At 47.1% G+C, this 21,680-nt stretch overlaps 1 protein-coding gene across 3 annotated transcripts in view; it reads right to left on the reverse strand.

Annotated features, from left to right (window-relative positions):
* Window positions 1-21,064, reverse strand: part of aup1 (AUP1 lipid droplet regulating VLDL assembly factor) — a 46,371-nt gene extending 25,307 nt beyond the window's left edge. For 2 of the 3 annotated variants that reach the window (XM_038793181.1, XM_038793180.1), the window contains exons 1-4: window positions 20,821-21,064; window positions 11,371-11,508; window positions 3,580-3,730; window positions 1,593-1,780 (exon numbers count right to left, since the gene is read on the reverse strand). In XM_038793181.1, the coding sequence (XP_038649109.1) occupies window positions 1,593-1,780; window positions 3,580-3,730; window positions 11,371-11,508; window positions 20,821-20,861 (518 nt within the window). In that variant the 5' untranslated portion in view covers window positions 20,862-21,064. Of the gene's footprint in view, window positions 1-1,592; window positions 1,781-3,579; window positions 3,731-6,067; window positions 6,205-11,370; window positions 11,509-20,820 lie in introns of those variants that run through there. The other variant, XM_038793182.1, reaches the window with a different exon arrangement.
* Between the last annotated feature and the right edge of the window lie 616 nt (window positions 21,065-21,680).

The following is a 21,680-nucleotide window of genomic DNA, read 5'->3' on the forward strand; positions in this document are numbered from 1 at the left end:
AACACAGTCCAGTCCATCACGTGAAACCACCTCCCATCCATCGACTCTGTCTACATCTCCTGCTGACTTGGGAAAGCGGGCAGCATAATCAAAGACCCCTCCCAACCGGGTTATTCTCTCTGCCAACCTCTTCAGGGTCAAAAACAGCTTCTTCCCCGCTGTTATCAGATCCCGAATGACCCTTGTATTGTTTTGAACTGATCTCTCTACAAGTCTTTACTGTTGTTAGCTCTATAGAGCTTATATATGTGTCACCCAATGTCTATGTATTTACTTTGTGCATTTATCGTATGACCTATGTTTTTTTCACACATGGAACAATCTGCCTGGATGGTACGCAGAACAATACTTTTCACTGTACCTTGGTGCATGTGACCATAAATCTAAGGGGCAATTTAGCATGTACAATCCACCTAACTGCACATCTTTGGACTGTGGGAGGAAACCGGGGCACCCGGAGGAATCCCACAAAGACACGGGGAGAATATGCAAACTCCACATAGTCACCCAATGCCGGAATTGAACTCGAATCCCTGGCGTGGTGCGGCAGCAGTACTAACCACTGTGCCACCAGTAACTGGAGTATATAAGTTAGCTGACACTCATTGCAGTACTGAGGGAGTGCTGCACTGTCAGGAGGTGCCACTTTCAGATGAAATGGGCTATTCTCCATTGTGGGTGTCAAAAGTCCCATGGCACTATTTGAAGATTGTCAAGTACATTCTCGGCAGAGCCCTGGTCAATGTACACCCCAATACATATAACAGATGACATGGTCATTAATACGTTGTTACGATCCCTGCAAGGACTGATAACTGAACTTCCAATTAGTAGCTGAAAAATTACACATTGGAATTTAAAGTTTTAAAGAGATTTACTGTAACAAATGTCCAAAAACACTACTAACTAAATGCTTTCTTTGCAGTCAAAAGCCACAGAACAGAATACCCCTCAGATCAAGCTATTTTACTTTTGTTTAATGTTCCCAGAAGCAATCTAATGTGATTCTTCGTTCCTGAGAACACTTATGGGGCTTTGGATGCACACAGTCCCCATTGTTAAGATGCAGACTGCTGTTATTGTCTCCAATTATAAATGCCTTGCACCCTAAGATCTCTTGACAATCAAACCACCCAGGGTTACTGTCAGGTAGACTTCAGAACAGATCACATGATCTCCTTCACGTTACCTTAAACATGAAGATCTAGTCCCAAAATGTAATAATTTTGTAAAACTCAATAACAACTTGCTCTTTGTGCAAGATTTCTTTTTTTATTATTTGTTCGAGGGACATGGGTGCATTTTGCTAGGCCAGCATTTATTGCCCATCCTGAATTATCCTTGAGAAGGTCCATGTGATATAGGCACATCCAGGACTGTTGGAAAGGGAATTCCTGGAAAGTTTCTGCATGCAAATTGGATGTCGCGTTCACTTAGAATAGTAATTACACTTCAAAAAAGGCCTTTACTTGCAGTGAAATGCCCTGAGATTGTGAAAGGTTCTATAATAAATGAAAATCATCTCTACTTATCTAACTGAATCCACACTCCCAAGTCCCTGCATCCCAATTGTTAAGAATTATGAACTGTACCTGAATTTCAGAAGCCCAACCTTCCCACTGGTTGTCTCGTCCTCTGGAAACAGCAGCAAACCGCGTGCTCCCTCAAGGGAACTGTACTGTCTGAGCGCCTCAGCCAAACGTGTCCGGTTGTCCATCCATCCCAGCTCCAGGAACCCACGGGCCCAGCTCACAAAGCCAGAATGTCCCTCTAGCAAGGGCTAAACACAAACAGCTAACTTAATTCACAACAACTATTAAGCAAAGGTTTTCTTACACCCACTACAAAATCAAAGCAGCTGATTAGGAAGTACCTAATTGGTTAATGCTCGAGGTGCCGAGTGAAGGGTCGTAAACTGAAGTATTAACCAACCCTCCTCCAAACGCTGGTTGACCCGTACTATATTTCAAAGCACCGCTCTGTTCATTTTCCTTTGCTCTTGAAGTCACTGGAGTGACTTCCAAGTGGCCATTTTGTGCAGACCAGCAATCAAAAATGCATATTGTCTGATCCATGTGGATCAGCTGCTCACTGGATAAGCTCTCTGAACCCATTGTGTCCTGTGAACACAGCAATGGGAAGGACTGCGTCAGCTCCAACCCATGCACTACAAAGCAATAGCACTGTTTTGCTCTTGGTCGCTGAGGAATGATATACTTGCCCTTACAGGAAGTGCAATGACTGGCTGATTCCCAGGATGAAGGGTTTTTCCGACAAAGAGAGATTGAGTAGACTAAACCTAAGCCTAAATTCCTCAGAAATTACAAGAATGAGAGGCGATCTCACTGAAGCATATTTCTGAAGGGGCTTGATAGGGTACATGCCAAGAGGCTGTTTCCCCTTTGGAGAGTCCAGAATGAGGGGCACAGTGTCATGATAGGGTAGGGTTGACCACTGAAGACCGGGGTGAAGAGAAATGTCTTCATTCAGAAAGTAGTTTACCATTGCAATTTGCTGCACGAGAGAACTGTGGATAATCAGTGGTTGAGTATACACATGTCAGGGAGCGACAGATGTTTGGATACTAAAGAATCAAGGGATATGGGGATAGTGCTGGAAGGAATAACTGAGCTAGAAGATTAGCCATGATCCTAATGAGTGGTGCAGCAGGTTCAAGGGATCGAATTCAAGGGGATTACTTTTGTTCTATTTTTATCTTCAGAAATACGTTATTCCAATAGGAAACCAAAAGCCACAATCTGGTCGATCACATCATTCCCTGAGTAAAATTTGCCATTGGCTAAATTGTCCTATGGTCACACAGGAAATTAATTAGCAAAGTCAATGAACTCAACTGGGAGGCTTCAAATTCCAGGGTATGAAAATTAAAACACCAAGGAAGCCATGATTCAGAATGGATGCTGGGGAGGGGCAATCTTTTCCACTTAAATGGCAATACTAAAGGTGGAATGGTAATAAGGTAAGTGAAACTGGTAGGATAAAAAAATGAGTCATGTCTGGAGAGAGGGCTATGGTGAGAAGACCAGGTATTTCTTCGGGGCTCAATGTCTTCAATTAGCAATGTCTGCAACAGAAGATTACTGTTCATGACTTGGAGACGAGCAAAACAAGACACAAACCAGCAAGGCCATAGAATCTCTACAGTGCAGGAGGAGTCCATTTGGCCCATCGAGTCTGCATCGACCCTCTGAATGAGAACCCCACCCAGGCCCATTCCCTCGCTCTATCTCCGTAACTCCACCTAACCTGAATATCTTTGGACACTAAAAAGCAACTTTATTATGACAATCCACTTAATCAGCACACCTTTGGACTGTGGGAGGAAACCAGAGAACCCGGAGGAAACCCACACAGACACGGGGAGAAAGTGCAAACTCCACAGTCACCCAAGGCCGGAATTGAACTCGGGTTACTGTTGCTGTGAGGCAGCAGTGCTAACCACTGTGACGCCTGAGCTTATTGGTTGATCAAAATAGCCAGCATTAACAAGGAGATGCACAAGCACATGCCGCTATAACACACATACAGTACAGATTGATTAATAATATTTGAGCTTACCGTGTGACAGGGTGTGAGGAAATTCAATACGTTGTGGTCAAACTGGGTGATGTGGTTAGAGATGTAGGTTTTGACATTTTTATCTTGATGCCTGGAGTCACGTTGTGTGACAAACATACCCAGAATTGCACACATTGCCCGTACGATAACCCTGCAGCGTGATACAGACAAGGCAAACGTAATAAATGTAATTTAGAATTTGAAGCAAAAATAATTCTGGTGAGCGACCCTGCCTCCCAAAACCGGACCCGAGTAGACAAACTACTCAGCCTTTGCCATTCAGAGGTCGACCAGCCTCTCCACGGCTTGTCCTTTCCTCTACTGAGCACCAGGCTGAGTGAGAACTCAGCTAAGAACTGACATTTATAAAGCACCTTTCAAAAAATTACAGTATCCCAAGTGCTTTCCAAGCAACAAAATAGTGTTTCAAAGTTAGTCCCTGCTGTAATGTAGGAAAAACTGGCAACCAATTTGTGCACAGCAAGCTCCCACCTAGACCGATAATTTTTAGGTTGTTTGTTGAGGCCAGGACATCAGGCTGAACAGCCCTACTCTTCCAGAAATAATGCCATGGGTTCTTTTACCTCAGAGCACAGACAGGTTTGATGTCTCATCTGAAAGACTACACTGTCAACAGTGCTGCATTCCCTCAGTACTGCACTGGGAGTAGCGACTAGAGAAGCAACTATCAAAGCAAATGAACCAACTCACCTCACCCGATAATATTAATAGACATTTTCCCCTTTTTGAAATGCTGCAAATCTTCATGATTCAGTGTCAGGTTAGATTTTAACAGAATAGCACCAGTAATCAACACTGGGGAAAGAAACATTTCTTGGGACAGTTGAGGCTTCGACGTTACGTTCAGTGACTCAAACAAATACACCATTTATAAACACAAGGATATTATGCAATGCACACACACACAGCTCACTTACCAAGTTCAGCACACCTAGTCAAAAGTGAGCAAGATCCAAGCCCTATAATTGCACGATTGCGGCTACTGCTGGGGTTTAACCAGTGTAGTTGTGGTATGTTTCCCACTGCCACAAACACAGTGCCAGTTCAAACCAGGTTTGCACAATTATCTAGGACCAGGTGAGAAGAAACTTAGTTCCAAACAATGACCAATGAATATTGCATTCTGATTGTAAGGTGGGATTACTGAGATACCATTTTAGACACGGGCACTAAATTTAGTTGAAAACACCTCGTACACAGTATTGATAAGATTGAGAAATACTTTGTGTGGTGATTTACTTAACAGACAACTATGTCTAATCAGTGAAAAACCCTACCTTATTTCTCGCTCTCCAAAGTTTGGAGCTCTGGTGTGAATTAACCAGCTACGCCACAGCTTTGAGGTTTTCGTCCAGCAGAACCCTGACTTAAGACCACAGAAACATTACGATGCAGAAAGAGGCCATCCAGCCCATCGTGTGTGCACTGGACGTCAAAGAGTGATTGAAGAGAATGGTCACTTGCACAATGAGATATACCAGACTCGCCTCTTGTTTGCCATCCAGAATACAGTTGGACATTGTTTGCCCTTTACATGACCTGCCCTAATCAGCTTGCTTTTATCCGAAGAAGAGTCTCGAAACATTGGACTCGAAACATTAACTCTGTTTTTCTCTCTCAACAGATGCTGCCAGGTCAGCTGTTGTCCCTGCTGTTTTCGCTGTTCGGGAGTGGCTACTGCAAACAACCAACCTGACCATGATTAAAGCTCCCATCTCAGTATAATGTTTCTAGAGTTTCTTTGGTGCTGATGTCTGCCTGTCTAAATTGCGGTACATCCCATTTTGGCAGATAACCAATAAGAAGTCCATCAGCCATGACCGAGGGGTTAGCACTCACCACCTCAAGAGTCAAGAGGTCACACAGTATTGAGGGAGATTTTTCAGATGAGACAGTAAACCGACATAAAGGATTTCATGGCGCCATTTTGCAAAGCGGGATAGTTCTCCTGGTCAAAGGCAAAATACTGCAGATGCTGGAATCTGAAACAAAATGCTGGAACATCCCAGCAGGTCTGACGTCATCTGTGGAGAGAGGACAGAGCTAACGTTTTGAGTCTGGAATACCCTTTATCAGTCCACAGATGCTGTCTGACCTGCTGAGATCTTCCAGTGTTTTCTGTTTTTGTTTTAAGTTCTCCTGGTGTTCTGCCCAAAATCTGTCCCCCAATCAACACCTACATCATTGTTTATCTCATTACTATTTATGGGAGCTTGCTGTATGCTAATTGACTGTTTTAGGGTACCCTAATGTCAAGAAGGGTGTGCACAAATGAAGTTTTTTTTCTTTTTGTCTTTGGGGAATGTGTGTAAATTGGCTGCCGCACATGCTGACACTCAAAAAGTGGCTACACTTCAAAGTAATTCACTGGCTGTAAAGCGCATTGGGATGTCCGAAGGATGTGAATGTTACGATATATAAAAAGGATTTGACTACAGCTTCTCTAACATGCTTTAAAAATACATACCAGCACACATCTGGTAGACTCAAAGCTGTCATCAGTCTTCACGTGAACTATGCCTGGAAGCGTTCATGCCTCTTATGGTGCAAATTTATGAACCAAGAGCAGAAAAAGCGGAAAATACAAGTCAGACCCATCGGCACCTGAAGACAAAAGACAGGTCAACGTTTCAGGAGGTCACCATTTCTCCATGCCCAAAACATTAAGCCGCCGCATCCTTCACGAGATGAGGACAGTGCTGCGCAGGAGTTGAAAGAGGGGCAAGTTGGGCACCGCCCGTTGGGGCAGTGAGTTGGCAGACAATGGGCCAAATGCCCCTCGCAAACCCTGAGCAATCCTATAGCTTTAACTCGTAACTTTTCTTTCGGATTTCCAGTATTTGCCATTTACTTTGCCATATCTAGTTTGGTTTTCTATCATCAGACAGGTGCAGGCAAAAAGATGGAAAAAATGCAGACGGAATGCCCGGGGAAAGAAAAATGGAGACTAATGCGCAGATATGTAGCAAGCCCGATCGTGGGGCAAAAGAGAGATTAATGATAGAGAGGAACAGTTCTGACACTTAAAATACTGACAATTTTCTAACCCTTTTAGATATTGCACATTTCCAGCGTTTCCTGACTCCACTATCTTGTGTCTATCTTATACAATAGCTGTTGGAGGAACAACACAACCGATACTTATGGCAGGTCTCGGTGTGTTAAACAAAGAACTTGCATTTCTATGGTGCCTTTCGTGACCTCACAATTTTGAAGGGAGGACAACCGTTGTAATTTAAGCAAACATGGTATCTCAGCTGCTGACAGCAAGCTCCCACAAACAGCAATACAATAACGACTAGAGTAATTGATTTTTAGTGATGTTGGTTGAGGGGTAAATATTGGCCAGGATATCAGGAACAAAGTCTCACCCTTCTTGGAAATAATGCCTTGGGATTTTTCACATTCAACCGAAGGGGCAGACAGGATCTCCGTTTAGAATCTCATATAAAGTTGAGACCGTCTGTCAGTGCAACACCGCATCAGTACCACACCGCAAGTAGCGACTAGAGTTGGATAATTTTAAACAAATCTTAACATTGTTTTATTTCAACAAATATTCTCCCCTTTTCTAATTTCACGGACTCAACTTCCATCCTCTTTGTAAACTGAAAGTAAACTAGACATTAGAGTGTGTAAAGTTGAAATGTGATAATGATCAAAGTGATCTGCTTTCATCATAAAGGTCAAAGTTTCAATTATATTTGTTGTGCACAAGCTATCCTTTCGAGGGACAGCCCTTTCAGTTTTTTGTGAAGCCGCACACTTGCGGTAACTTAAAGATGCCGACTTGTGCTTGGCCCTAGAGAGAACTTGCGGGTTGCTGCGCTGCTTAGAGGGAACATCAGTCAGGACACCGGGGAGGATTTTCTCCAGACTTCTTCAAATAGTGCCAGGGTCTCCTTTCCAACCAGCCGAGAGGGCAGAATCATCAGAAAGACGGCTACATGCATAATTAAACATAAGAGTGCAAAGCAGAGTTTGAATCCTCAAAGGCAAAGGCTTGCAATGCCTCGAGCTTACAATATTTGCGACACATTGTGGTGTGAAGTCAGAGTCCATTGGATTGCCTGGGATCTGTTGGCACAAGGCAGGCATTCTGAATGCCCACCCGAATTGACCCTCGAGTTGGTGGTGAGCTTCTTGCTTCCTCCATCACAGTCTTGGCGATGGTGTTTAGCCAATAGCTTGGGTACACCCATGCATGACCATCGAGCTTGCTCCACCATTCAATAAGATCATGGCTGAACTCCTCCATCAACTCCAGATTTCCACCCTATCCCATACTCCTAGATTTCCTTTGTGATTAAAACTGTATCCCTTCAGTCTTGAATGCACGAAATAGAAAATAGGAGAAGGCCATTCGGCCCTTCGAGCCAGCTCCACCAGTCAATAGGATCATGGATCATCACCCAACTCAGTAACCTGTTCTCGTATTCCCCCCATATCCTTTAGCCCCAAGAGCTATATCTAACTCCTTCTTGAAAACATGCAATGGTTTGACATGAACTGCTTTCTGTGGTAGGGAATTTCACAGGCTCCCCACTCTCTGGATGATGAAATTTCTCATCTCAGTCCTAAATGGTCTATCTCGTATCCTTAGACTGTGACCCCTGGTTCTGGACTCATGCACCATCAGGAACATCCTCCTGCATCTCCCCTGTCTAGTCCTGTTAGAATCTTATAGGTTTCTATGAGGTACCCCCCCTCTCAGTCTTCTAAACTCCAGCGAATATAATCCTAATCGACTCAATCTCTCCTCATACGCCATGCCAGGATCAGTCTGGTAACCTTTCGCTGCACTCCCTCTGTAGCAAGAACATCCTTTCTCAGAAAAAGAGATCAAAACTGCACACAACATTCCAGGTGTGGTCTCACCAAGGTCCTATATAATTGCAGCAAGACATCCCTGCTCCTGTTCTCCTGTAAGGAGGCAAATGTCAAAGGAAAAAGGTAACAAAGAAAGAGAAAATAATCTATGAGGGCAAACGAACGAGGAATGTAAAAACTGATGAGCTTCTTTAAACATATAAAAATGAAAAGAGAGGTCAAAGTGTACATAGGCTCCTTAGAAAATGATATTTTGCATCAGTCTTTAGAGTGGAAGATACTTCGAACATCCCATTAATACTAAAGAATACAGGAGAGGAATTAAATACCATCCCCATCACTAGAGAAGCAGTGTTAGACAAACTAATGGGGCTAAAGGCAGATAGGTACCCTGGTCCTGATGGCTTGTATCCTAGGATTCTAAAAGAAGTAGCTACAGAGACAGTGGAAGCATTGGTTGTAATTTTCCAAAAATCCTTGGATAACTGCCAATATAACACCGCTATTCAAAAAGGGAGGGAGGCAAAAAGCGGGTAATTATCGGCCAATTAGCCTATCATCTATTGTTGGAATCAATTATTAAAGAAGTAATATCAGCACATTTGGAAAATCATAATCTAATCAAGCAGAGCCAGCATGGCTTCATGAAAGGGAAATCATGTCTGACTTTATTAAGAACTTTTTGAGGAAGTCTTAACCAGAGTGGATACAGGGGAACCAGTTGATGTGTTGTATCTGGACTTCCAGAAAGCATTCGACAAGGTACCTCACAAAAGGTTAAGTCATAAGATAAGAGCCCATGGTTTTAGAGGTAGTATATGGGCACGGATAGCGAATTGGCTAAAGGGCAGGAAACGAGTGGGGATTAGGGGCGACCTGTAACTGTTTACAATATATATTAATAATAATGATCTTTATTGTCACAAGCAGGCTTACATTAACACTGCAATGAAGTTACTATGAAAATCCCCTAGCCACCACACACCTGCGCCTGTTCAGGTACACTGAGGGAGAATTCAGAATGTCCAAATTACATAACAGCGCGTCTTTCAGGATTTGTGGGAGGAAACCGGAGCACCCGGAGGAAAAGCATGCAGACACGGGGAGAATGTGCAGGCTCCAAACACAGTGACCCAAGCCGGGAATCAAACATGGGACCCTGGCGCTGTGAAGCAACAGTGCTAACCACTGTTCTGCTCATTAAGGAGGAAGGAAGCCAATGTACTGTAGCCAAATTTGCAGAGAGGCTGGTTTAGCACAGTGGTCACAAGGCCAGCAGCGCAGGTTCAATTCCCATACCGTCCCCCCTGAACAGGCGCCGGAATGTGGCAACTAGGGGCTTGTCACAGTAACTTCATTGAAGCCTACTTGTGGCAATAAGCTTATATTATTAAAATAGTTGGAAAGGCAAGTTGCGAGAGGGATAGAAACAATTTGCAAAGAGACATTGAAAGGTTAAGTGGGCAGAAAATTGGCAAATTAAGTATAATGTCGGAAAATGTGAAGTTGTTCATTTTGGAAAAGCAAACAAAAGAACAGCATTATTTAATTAGAGAAAAATTGCAGAAAGCTGCAACACAAAAGGACTTGGGGGTACTTGTGCATGAAACTCACAAAGGTGCAGCAGGTAACCAGGAAGGTTAATGGAATGTGGGCCCTTATTTCAAGGGGATTGGAGTACAAGAGTGGGGAAGTCTTGCTGCAACTGTACAAGGTACTGGTGAGACACATCTGCAGTACCATGAGCGGTTCTGGCCCCCTTATTTAAGTAAAGATTTTATTTTATTGGAGGCCTTTAGAGAATATTCACAACAATGATCCCGGACATGGAGAGATTATATTATGAGCAAAGGTTAAACAGGTTGTGATTGTACTCATTGGAATTTAGAAGGAAGAGAGGTGATCTCATTGAAACATGAGGGCGGCACGGTAGCACAGTGGTTAGCACAGCGCTAGGGTCCCAGGTTCGATTCCCAGCTTGGGTAACTGTCCGTACAGAATCTGCACATTCTCCCCGTGTCTGCGTGGGTTTTCTCCGGGTGCTCCGGTTTCCTCCCACAAGTCCCGAAAGACGTGCTGTTCGGTAATTTGGACATTCTGAATTCTCCCTCTATGTACCCGAACACGTGCTGGAACGTGGCGATTAGGGGCTTTTCACAGTAACTTCATTGCAGTGTTAATATAAGCCTACTTGTGACAATAAAGATTATTATAAGGAGCTAGGAGGAAACAGTCTCTTAATATTTGCATCAAGTCTAAGAATTTTATACATCTCAATGAGATCACCTCTCATGCTTTTAAAGTCTAGAAAGCTGCCTTTCCACACCTTGGCACAGGTCCGACTCAAATAGATCACAAGATGCATGCGACATGCAAGGCAGCAGGTAAGATATCTGAAGCTGAACTGCAACCTCTCTTCCCAAACTCATAGATACATTTTCAGGAAAGCCAGATTAAGTACATTTTGGAGAAAAGAAGAGGTTACACCAAAAAGGTTATATGAAGTAGACTGGGCTGGACTGACAGCTTGTTTGTGAACTGTGTATTCTACATTGTCTCTCCACTTTATCAAATAAAGAAAAATACAGCACAGGAATACGCCCTTTGCTGCCCCCCCCCCCCCCCCCCCCTCCCCCCCACAAGCCTGCGCCTACCATGTTGCCCGTCGAACTTAAAACCTTTTACACTTTCGGGGTTCGTATCCTTTTATTCCCATCCTATTCATGTATTTGTCAAGGCACCCTTTCAACGTCACTATCGTCGACCATTTCTGCCTTTTCATTCAGGCATCTTTCTTTTTCTCCTTTATTACCTTGCCCAATACTAGAGAATCATCACTAAGCAACTACCTGTTAAAAAGTAAAAAAATACACGTGTGCTCCGCAATTTACTTTTAAACCTTAATTAAGGACGACTGAGGTTATAAAAAAAGAGCCATACCTTCGCAAAAGACCATCTGGGAGAGCGCTGCTGACTAAAAACACATGAAGACCAATAAATATCCTGAGAAGCATCAAACAGATGCCGAAGGGAGTGTAAAGCACAAGCAGGGCCCGGATAAAACCATCTGTAGGTAACCTGCAAATTGAGAAGGAACAGATGGTTAAGAGCCTTCGGCAAAAAAAATAAATAAAAGAATGGGTAAAATAAAGCAAAATGCTGCGGATGCTGAAAATCTGAAATAAAAACAGAAAAGCTGAGGTCTGGCAGCATCTGTGGAGAGGGAAAGAGTTAATGTTTTGATGCAGTACACTCCTTTTCTGAAGAGCAAAGCAGACTTCAAACATTAATTCTGTCCCTCTCTCCACACATGCTGCCAGACCTGCTAAGCTTTTCTGTTTTTATGTTGAAAAAGTTCATGGTAGGTGGGAGAGTTACTGGTAAGGGGGCATTGGAAGCTAGACACTTGGGGAAGTTCAATCGCCAGTACTTAGTGTGTGACTCCTGCAAAATTCCTACTTCGGGTTTCGTTGCTAATTAACTAACTTAAATGCTGTGACTCGTGCATTTATTTTAAATGTTACTGTTGCATTTCTCCTATTTTCATTCCTGTTATGATTACACTCTAGGCAAGGAGCTGACAAGTTGGGAAAATTGTGATTAAGGCAGTCAATGACTAAATGTTTTATTGACCCAGGTGTAAAGGGAAGTCAAATGGTCAGTAGGCAAGGTCAAAAACACTTGGCAGTGTGAAAGCACGCATTTTGCTGTGTGGGTGTATGGGGATAAAAGACATCCCAGAAGCACAGAAAGCTAGTGTGAGGCAAATAACTTGACACCAAGGCCACCATTCGGCCAGGCGAGACCCCCAGAATGTTTACAAACTGATCGGTGTCATTTGGAGGTGATGATATTCCCATACAAATGTTGCCCTCGTTCTTCTGGGATTGTGGGTTTTGGAGGTGCTGTCAAAGAAGCGTGGACGAGTTGCTGCATTGCACATTCTGAATGCCACACGATTGTCAGCAGTGGTAGGCGAGTATAAGGTGACGGATGGGGTACCAATCAAGCCGGTTGATTTGACCTGAATCGTGTTGAGCTTCTTGAGGGTTGTTAAGAGGACTCAAGCGGAGAGTGCTCCATTGCAATAAAGGAGCAGCGGCAAATAAACGTGCTGTTGTTGCCTTACAATGTTATCCCATTTTCAGAAATTATAAAAAGCACCAAGGCTGAACATTTGAAAATCGGGAAAGGGGCAGAACAGTCCAAAGCCAGTGAGTTCTGGAGCACTGATAGTGCGTTCAAGCGTAGAGACAAAGTCCATATTGGACTGTGGGCATCACTGGTGAGGTCAGCATTTATTGCCCATCGCTAACTGCCCTTGCTGCAGGTGGTGCTGGCACACCGACAACAGAGTGGTTTGCTCAGCCTTTTCAGAGGGCAGTTAAGAGACAGTCACATTGCTGTGTGTCTGAAGTCACAGGGTTTGGCAGATTTCCTCCCCTGAAGGACAATTGTAAACCCAATGGGTTTTTACAACATGATTATTATTAATGAGTTTAGCGTTTTATTCCAGATTGATTAATTGAATTGCTGCGTTTGTGGTGGTGAAATCTGAACTCTCATCTCGAGGTTACTAGTCCAGTAACATTGACACTTTGCCACTGTCCCCATATATGCTACATTAATATTGCAGCTTTTATGGCCTTAGCATAGCCAATGGAGAACTTTTGAACTGTAGCCACTCTTGTAATGGAGGAAAGGTGCAGCCAATTTGCTCACAGTAAGATCTCACGGACAGCAGTGATATGACCAGTTTTTGTGATGATGCTTGAGGCATTTGTCAGGACACTGGGATGAACCGTCCATTGGACCCGAACATTCCCTGAGGTCTTGCAATTCTTTTCCCTTTCCCCTTTCATTGGGGCTGGTTTAGCTCACTGGGCTAAATCGCTGGCTTTGAAAGCAGACCAAGGCAGGCTAGCTCATACCATACCAGCCTCCCCGAACAGGTGCCGGAATGTGGCGACTAGGGGCTTTTCACAGTAACTTCATTGAAGCCTACTCGTGACAACAAGCGATTTTCATTTCATTTCATATTTTTCGATGTATCGTTTGAAAATTATGCCTGAAACTGCATGCACCATTCTTTAAGCTACGGATTCTGGAAAATAAACATCCCGCATCATTTCCATCTTTTACCCATTATCGTAAATCTGTAACAAAACCTAACTCGATCAAGTTTCTTTCTTATCAATTCTAACAAAAATCAAATACAATTAGTGACTGCAGCCCCCCAGTTTCCAACACTGTTGTCGGCTGTCCCTCAATTCGAGGATGAGGCCTGCTCAGTGCCATGAGTTTCTGTCATGGGTCGCCAAGGGATTCAACAGGGCGATTGTCGACCCACAAATCTTTGGGCACATGGGGCAGGACGGCACATGAAAGAGTGGCATCCAGAGAGCAGGATTTGCTTTCTTTTCTTTCCTTCTTTACCACTGCTCTACCTCATCATTGTGATACTGGGTAATGCATCTTGATGGACAGGTTGTCACCATTCTGAACAGGTGGCAACCAGCTCTTCCAGGCCATTAATGTCAATGCTGCATGATTTCAATAAGAGCGAGCACCCAGAGGGGGTTGGCGCGGCTGGCCAGAGGGGACGGCACGGGCAGCCCCAGGGGGTTGGAGGGGGCTGCCTGAGGGGCGTGGTCAGTGCGGGCAGTCTGAGGGCGGGGGTCAGTGCAGGCAGTCTGAGGGGGGGGGGTCATTGCAGGCAGTCTGAGGGGGGGGGTCAGTGCAACAGTCTTGGGAAGGGTCAGTGCAACAGTCTGAGGGGGGGCAGATCGGGCAGACTGAGGGGGGGTCAGATCGAGCAGTCGGGGGGGGGTCAGTGTGGGCAGTGAGGGAGGGGTCCGTGCGGGCAATCTGAGGGGGGTGGTCAGTGTGGGCAGACTAAGGGTCGGGGTCAGTGCAGGCAGTCTGAGGTGGGAGTCAGTGCGAGCAGTCTGAGGGGAGGTCAGTGTGGGCAGACTGAGGGTGGGGGTCAGTGTGGGCAGACTGAGGGTGGGGTCAGTGCAGTCAGTCTGAGGGGGGTCAGATCGGGCAGTCTGAGGGGCGGTCAGTGTGGGCAGACTGAGGGGGGTGTCAGTGCAGGCAGTCTGAGGTGGGAGTCAGTGCGCGCAATCTGAGGGGAGGGGGGTCAGTGTAGGCAGACTGAGGGTGGGGGTCAGTGTGGGCAGACTGAGGGGGGGGGGGTCAGTGTGGGCAGACTGAGGGGGGCAGTGCGGGCAGTCTGGGGGGGGCAGATCGGGCAGTTTGAGGGGCGGTCAGTGTGGGCAGACTGAGGGGGGGGTCAGTGCAGGCAGTCTGAGGGGGGGTCAGATCGGGCAGTCTGAGAGGGGGTCAGTGTGGGCAGTCTGAGAGGGGGTCAGTGTGGGCAGTCTGAGGGGGGGGTCAGTGTGGGCAGTCTGAGGGGGGGGTCAGTGTGGGCAGACTGAGAGGGGGTCAGTGTGGGCAGACTGAGGGAGGGGGTCAGTGTGGGCAGACTGCGGGGGGGGGGGGTGGGGGTCAGTGTGGGCAGTCTGAGGGGAGGTCAGTGTGGGCAGTCTGATGGGAGGTCAGTGTGGGAGTCTGAGGGGAGGTCAGTGTGGGCAGTCTGAGGGTGGGGTCAGTGTGGGCAGACTGAGGGTGGGGTCAGTGCAGGCAGTCTGAGGGGGGGGGTCAGATCGGGCAGTCTGAAAGGGGGTCAGTGTGGGCAGAATGAGGGGGGGGTCAGTGCAGGCAGTCTGAGGGGGGTCAGAGGGGGGTCAGATCGGGCAGTCTGAGAGGGGGTCAGTGTGGGCAGACTGAGGGAGGGGTCAGTGTGGGCAGTCTGAGGGGAGGTCAGTGTGGGCAGTCTGAGGGTGGGGTCAGTGTGGGCAGACTGAGGGGGGGGGTCAGTGTGGGTAGTCTGAGGGTGGGGTCAGTGTGGGCAGACTGAGGGTGGGGTCAGTGCAGGCAGTCTGAGAGGGGGTCAGTGTGGGCAGACTGAGGGAGAGGTCAGTGTGGGCAGACTGAGGGATTCTCTTACATGTGGTGAAGGAGCCAACATGAGTGAAAAACATACTAGACCTCATCCTCACCTAACTGTCTGCCACAGATGTAGAATGCAGGATGTCATGAGATGTCAACCTGCTGAAGCGACAATATAAGACTACTTGCATGTCAAACAACATAAGTACCAAGTACTAGACAGGGCTAGGCGACCCCACAACCAACAGATCAGATCTAAACTCTGCAGTCCTGCCACATCCTGTTCTGAATGGTGGTGGGTAATTAAACAACTCACTGGAAGAGGAGGAGGCTCCACTAATATCCTCATTCTTAATGATGGAAGAGCCCAGCACATCTGTGCAAAAGACAAGACCGAAGCTTTTGCAACAATCTTCAGTCAGACGTGCTGAGTGGATGATCCATCTCAGTCTCATCCGGAGGTCCCCAGCATCACAGATGTCAGTCTTCAGCCAATTCAATTCACTCCACGTGATATCAAATAACGGCTGAAGGCACTGGATACATTGAACATAGATACATAGATACATATCACAGAGATCTATGTATCTATGTCATATCAAATAACGGCTGAAGGCACTGGATATTGCAATAGCTATAGATCCTGACAATATTCCGGCAATATTACTGAAGACTTGTGCTCCATAACTCACCACACCCCTAGCCAAGCTATTCCAGTACAGCTGCAACACTGGCATCTAACCGGCAATGTGGAAAGTTGCCTAGGTATGTCCTGCACACAAAATGCAAGACAAATCAACCTCGCCAATTACCACCCTATCAGTCTATTCTCAAACATCAGTAAATTGATGGAAGGGGTCATTAACAGCACTATCAAGAGGCACTTACTGAGCAATAACTTGCTCACTGACAGCTTAGGTTCCGCCAGGGTCACTCAGGCCCTGCCTCACAGCGCCTGTGTCCCAAATTCAATTCAGGCCTTGGGTGACTGTGTGGAGTTTGTACATTCTCTCCGTGTCCGAGTGGGTTTCCTCTGCGTGCTCGGATTTCCTCCAACAGTCCAGTCCAAAGATGTGCAGGTTAGGTGAATTGGCCATGATAATATTACCTGTTAGGGTCCAAAGATGTGTAGGTTAGGTGGGGTTACGGGGATAGGGCAGGGGTGTGGGCCGAATAGGGTGTCCTTTCAGAGGGTCGTGCAGTCTTGATGGGCCAGATGGCCTCCTTCTGCACTTTAGGGATTTTATGATTCACATTACAGGCATGAAATGATTCAAACATGGACAAAAAATCTGAACTCCAGAGGTGAGATGAGAGTGACTGCCCTTGACATCATGGCAGTATTAGACCGAGTATGGCGCCAAGGAGCCCTCGCAAATTGGAGTCAATGAGAATGAAGGGGGAACCTCTCCACTGGTTAAGAGTCATATCTAGCACAAAGGAAAATGGTTGCGATTGTTGGAGGTTAGTCATCTCTGTCCCAGGACAACACTACAGGAGAACCTCAGGGTAGTGTCCGAGGCCCACCACCTTCAGCTGCTTCATCAATGACCTTCCTTCCAACACAAGGTCAGATGTGGGAATTTCACTGATGATTGCGCAATGCTCAGCATCATTTTCAACTCCTCAGACACTGAAGCAGTCCACATGCAAACGCAGCAAGACCCGGACAATATCCAGGCTTGGGCTGACAAGTGGCAAGTTATATTTATGCCGCACAAGTGCCAGGCAACGGCCATCTCCAAGAGAGAATCAAACCATCGCCCAATGACATTCAGCGACATTACCATAAGTGAATCATCAACTATCGACATTGACCAGAGACTGAACTGAACTAGACATATAAATACTGTGGCTACAAGAGCAGGTCAGTGGTTAGGAATCCTGTGGAACTCACCTCCTGACTCCCTAAAGCCGGTCCACCATCTACATGACACAAGTCAGGAGTGTAATGTAATACTCTCCACTTGCCTGGATGAGTGCAGCTCCAACATTCAAAAAACTCAATACCATTCAGTACAAAACAGCGTGCTTGATTGCTCCCCCTTCCACAAACATTCACTCCCTCCACCACTGATGCACAGTAGCAACCATGTGTACCATTTACAAGATGCACTGCAGGAAACTACCAAGGATCCTTAGGCAGCATCTTCCAAACCCACAACCACTACCATCTAGAAGGACAGGAGCAGCAGATACATGGGAACACCAACACCTGGATGTTCCCCTCCAACCTACTCACCATTCTGACTTATCACCGTTCCTTCACTGTCCCTAGGTTCAAATCCTGAACTCCCTCCCCAAGAGCACAGTGGGTATACCTACACCACATGGACTGCAGCGGTTCAAGAAGGGAGCTCACTGCCACCTTCTCAAGGGCAAGTTGTGATGGACAACAAAGAACAAAGAAAAGTAATGCACAGGAACAGGCCCTTCGGCCCTCCAAGCCCGTGCCGACCATGCTGCCCGACTAAACTACAATCTTCTACACTTCTTGGGTTCCTGTCCCTCTATTCCCATCCTATTCATGTATTTGTCAAGATGCCCCTTAAATGTCACTATCGTCGCTGCTTCCAACACCTCCTCCGACAGCGAGTTCCAGGCACCCACTACCCTCTGTGTAAAAAAACTTGCCTCGAACATCTACTCTAAACCTTGCCCCTCATACCTTAAAACTATGTCCCCTAGTAATTGACCACTCTACCCTGGGGAAAAGCCTCGGACTATCCACTCTGTCTATGCCCCTCATAATTTTGTAGACCTCTATCAGGTCGCCCCTCAACCTCCGTCGTTCCAGTGAGAATAAACCGAGTTTATTCAACCGTTCCTCATAGCTAATGCCCTCCATACCAGGCAACATCCTGGTAAATCTCTTCTGCACCCTCTCTAATGCCTCCGCATCCTCCTGGTAGTGTGGCGACCTTAATTGAACACTATACTCCAAGTGTGGCCTAACTAAGGTTCTATACAGCTGCAACATGACTTGCCAATTTTTATACTCAATGTCCCAGCCAATGAAGGCAAGCATGCCGTATGCCTTCTTGACTACATTCTCCACCTGTGTTGTCCCTTTCAGCGACCTGTGGACCTGTACACCTAGATCTCTCTGACTTTCAATACTCTTGAGGGTTCTACCATTCACTGTATATTCCCTACCTGTATTAGACCTTCCAAAATGCATTACCTCACATTTGTCCGGATTAAATTCCATCTGCCATCTCTCTGCCCAAGTCTCCAAATGATCTAAATCCTGCTGTATCCTCCGACAATCCTCATCGCTATCCGACCAACCTTTGTGTCGTCTGCAAACTTACTAATCAGACCAGTTAGATTTTCCTCCAAATCATTTATATATACTATGAACAGCAAAGGTCCCAGCACTGATCCCTGCGGAACACCACTAGTCACTGCCCTCCAATTAGAAAAGCACCCTTCCATTGCTACTCTCTGCCTTCTATGACCTAGGCAGTTCTGTATCCACCTTGCCAGCTCACTCCTGATCCCATGTGACTTCACATTTTGTACCAGTCTACCATGAGGGACCTTGTCAAAGGCCTTACTGAAGTCCATACAGACAACATCCACTGCCCTTCCTGCATCAATCATGTGTGCGACCTCTTCGAAAAACTCTATCAAGTTAGTGAGACACGACCTCCCTTCACAAAACCGTGCTGCCTCTCCCTAATACGATCATTTGCTTCCAAATGGGAGTAGATCCTGTCTTGAAGAATTCTCTCCAGTAATTTCCCTACCACTGACATAAGGCTCACCGGCCTGTAGTTCCTGGATTATCCTTGCTACCCTTCTTAAACAAAGGGACAACATTGGCTATTCTCCAGTCCTCCGGGACTTCACTTGAAGACAGTGAGGATCCAAAGATTTTTGTCAAGGCCTCAGCAATTTCCTCTCTAGCCTCCTTCTGTATTCTGGGGTAGATCCCATCAGACCCTGGGGACTTATCTACCTGAATATTTTTCAAGGCGACCGTAATATTTTTCAAGACGACCTTAATATTTTTCAACAAACGTTGACCTAGCCAGCGAAGCCCACATCCCATTATAAAATGGATTAAAAAAGGGTCAGTTTGGGCGATTCAAGGGTCGGCAAGCGCATCGCAAGGGTCGGCGCGGGCAGCGCAAGGGTCGGCGCGGGCAGCGCAAGGGTCGGCGCGGGCAGCGCAAGGGTCGGCGCGGGCAGCGCAAGGGTCGGCGCGGGCAGCGCAAGGGTCGGCGCGGGCAGCGCAAGGGTCGGCGCGGGCAGCGCAAGGGTCGGCGCGGGCAGCGCAAGGGTCGGCGCGGGCAGCGCAAGGGTCGGCGCGGGCAGCGCAAGGGTCGGCGCGGGCAGCGCAAGGGTCGGCGCGGGCAGCGCAAGGGTCGGCGCGGGCAGCGCAAGGGTCGGCGCGGACAGTTTAAGGGTCGGCGCGGACAGTTTAAGGGTCGGCGCGGACAGCTTAAGGGTCGGCGCGGACACCTTAAGGGTCGGCGCGGGCAGCTTAAGGGTCGGCGCGGGCAGCTTAAGGGTCGGTGCGGACAGCTTAAGGGTCGGCGCGGACACCTTAAGGGTCGGTGCGGACAGCTTAAGGGTCGGTGCGGACAGCTTAAGGGTCGGTGCGGACAGCTTAAGGGTCGGCGCGGACAGTTGAAGGGTCAGTATGGACAGTTTAAGGGTCGGCATGAACAGTTTAAGGGTCAACGTGGACAGTTGAAGGGTCAGTGTGTAGAGTTTAAGGGTCAACGTAGACAGTTTAAGGGTCGGCGTGAACAGTTTAAGGGTCAGCATGGACAGTTGAAGGGTCAGTGTGTAGAGTTTAAGGGTCGACGTAGACAGTTTAATGGTCGGCACGGACATCTTAAGGGTCGGCGTGAACAGTTTAAGGGTCAGCGTGGACAGTTGAAGGGTCAGCGTGGACAGTTGAAGGGTCAGTGTGTAGAGTTTAAGGGTCAACGTAGACAGTTTAAGGGTCGGCGTGAACAGTTTAAGGGTCAGCATGGACAGTTGAAGGGTCAGTGTGTAGAGTTTAAGGGTCGACGTAGACAGTTTAATGGTCGGCACGGACATCTTAAGGGTCGGCGTGAACAATTTAAGGGTCAGCGTGGACAGTTGAAGGGTCAGCGTGGACAGTTGAAGGGTCAGCGTGGACAGTTTAAGGGTCAGCGTGGACAGTTTTCAGTGTGGACAGTATGGGCAGTTTATGGGTCAGCATGGGCAGTTTATGGGTCAGCGTGGACAGTTTAAGGGTCAGTGTGGACAGTTTTCAGTGTGGACAGTATGGGCAGTTTAAGGGTCAGCGTGGACAGTTTAAGGATCAGTATGGGCAGTTTAAGGGTCAGTGTGGACAGTTTAAGAGTCAGTGTGGACAGTTTAAGGGTCAGTGTGGACAGTTTAAGGGTCCGTATGGGTAGTTTATGGGCCAGTTTCATCCTCTTTCTCTTTTACCTTCTGAACTCCACCAGCTGCTCCACCCTGGGCCTCTCCATGGCTCAGGCCCCGGCGCTTCTCCTTCTCCTCTCGCTCGCTTGTCTCTGTCTGTGTCTGTGTTAAATATCTATGTGTATCTCTCTCTCTCTAGCTGCTCTCAGGCCGCAAACCCCGCTCTCCGCCACCATCCGTTTTCCCGCTTCCCTTCACCCCAGTGCCGCCATGTTGGCGAACTGACCGTGGCGTATCGGCATTGGGGCAGCAGCACGCAGGCGCGCCCCCGCGCACTGCCCCCCGGGAGATGTAGTCCAGTCTTCCCTGTAGGCCATGGGACGATAACAAGATGGAACTACAAAGCCCAGCCTGCAGAGCAGCCTGGCTTCAGTGCGCACGCGCATTGTTCACTCGTCCACGTCACTCCTCACTGCAAGTTCACTCAGTGCGCACGCGCTCCACAAACTATTTTTGTCACCTCACAAAACTTTTTCTTTTGATCGTTAAAGGAAAATCTGACGTCCATAAACAGACATGTGCAGCCTAAGGACAGAGCGAAGTAGAAATCCTGAATGTCCCCTGGGATATTTATTTAAGGCTGGAATTGAGCTGACACAAAGTTGGGTGGGAGGATGAGCTGTGAGGAGGATGCAGATCTTTCCATGTGATTTCATAGAATTTGCAGTGCAGAAGGAGGCCACTCAGCCCATCGAGTCTATACCTGCCCCTGAAAGAGCCCCCTACCTAAGCCCAAGCCTCCCCCTATCTCCGTAAACCAGCAACCCCACCTAACTTTTGGACACTACAGGGCAATTTAACCTGACCAATCCACCTAACATGCACATCTTTGGACTGTGGGAGGAAACGGGAGCACCCTGAGGAAA

The sequence above is a fragment of the Scyliorhinus canicula genome, chromosome 3 (assembly GCF_902713615.1).
Source record: "Scyliorhinus canicula chromosome 3, sScyCan1.1, whole genome shotgun sequence".
Lineage (NCBI taxonomy): Eukaryota > Metazoa > Chordata > Chondrichthyes > Carcharhiniformes > Scyliorhinidae > Scyliorhinus > Scyliorhinus canicula.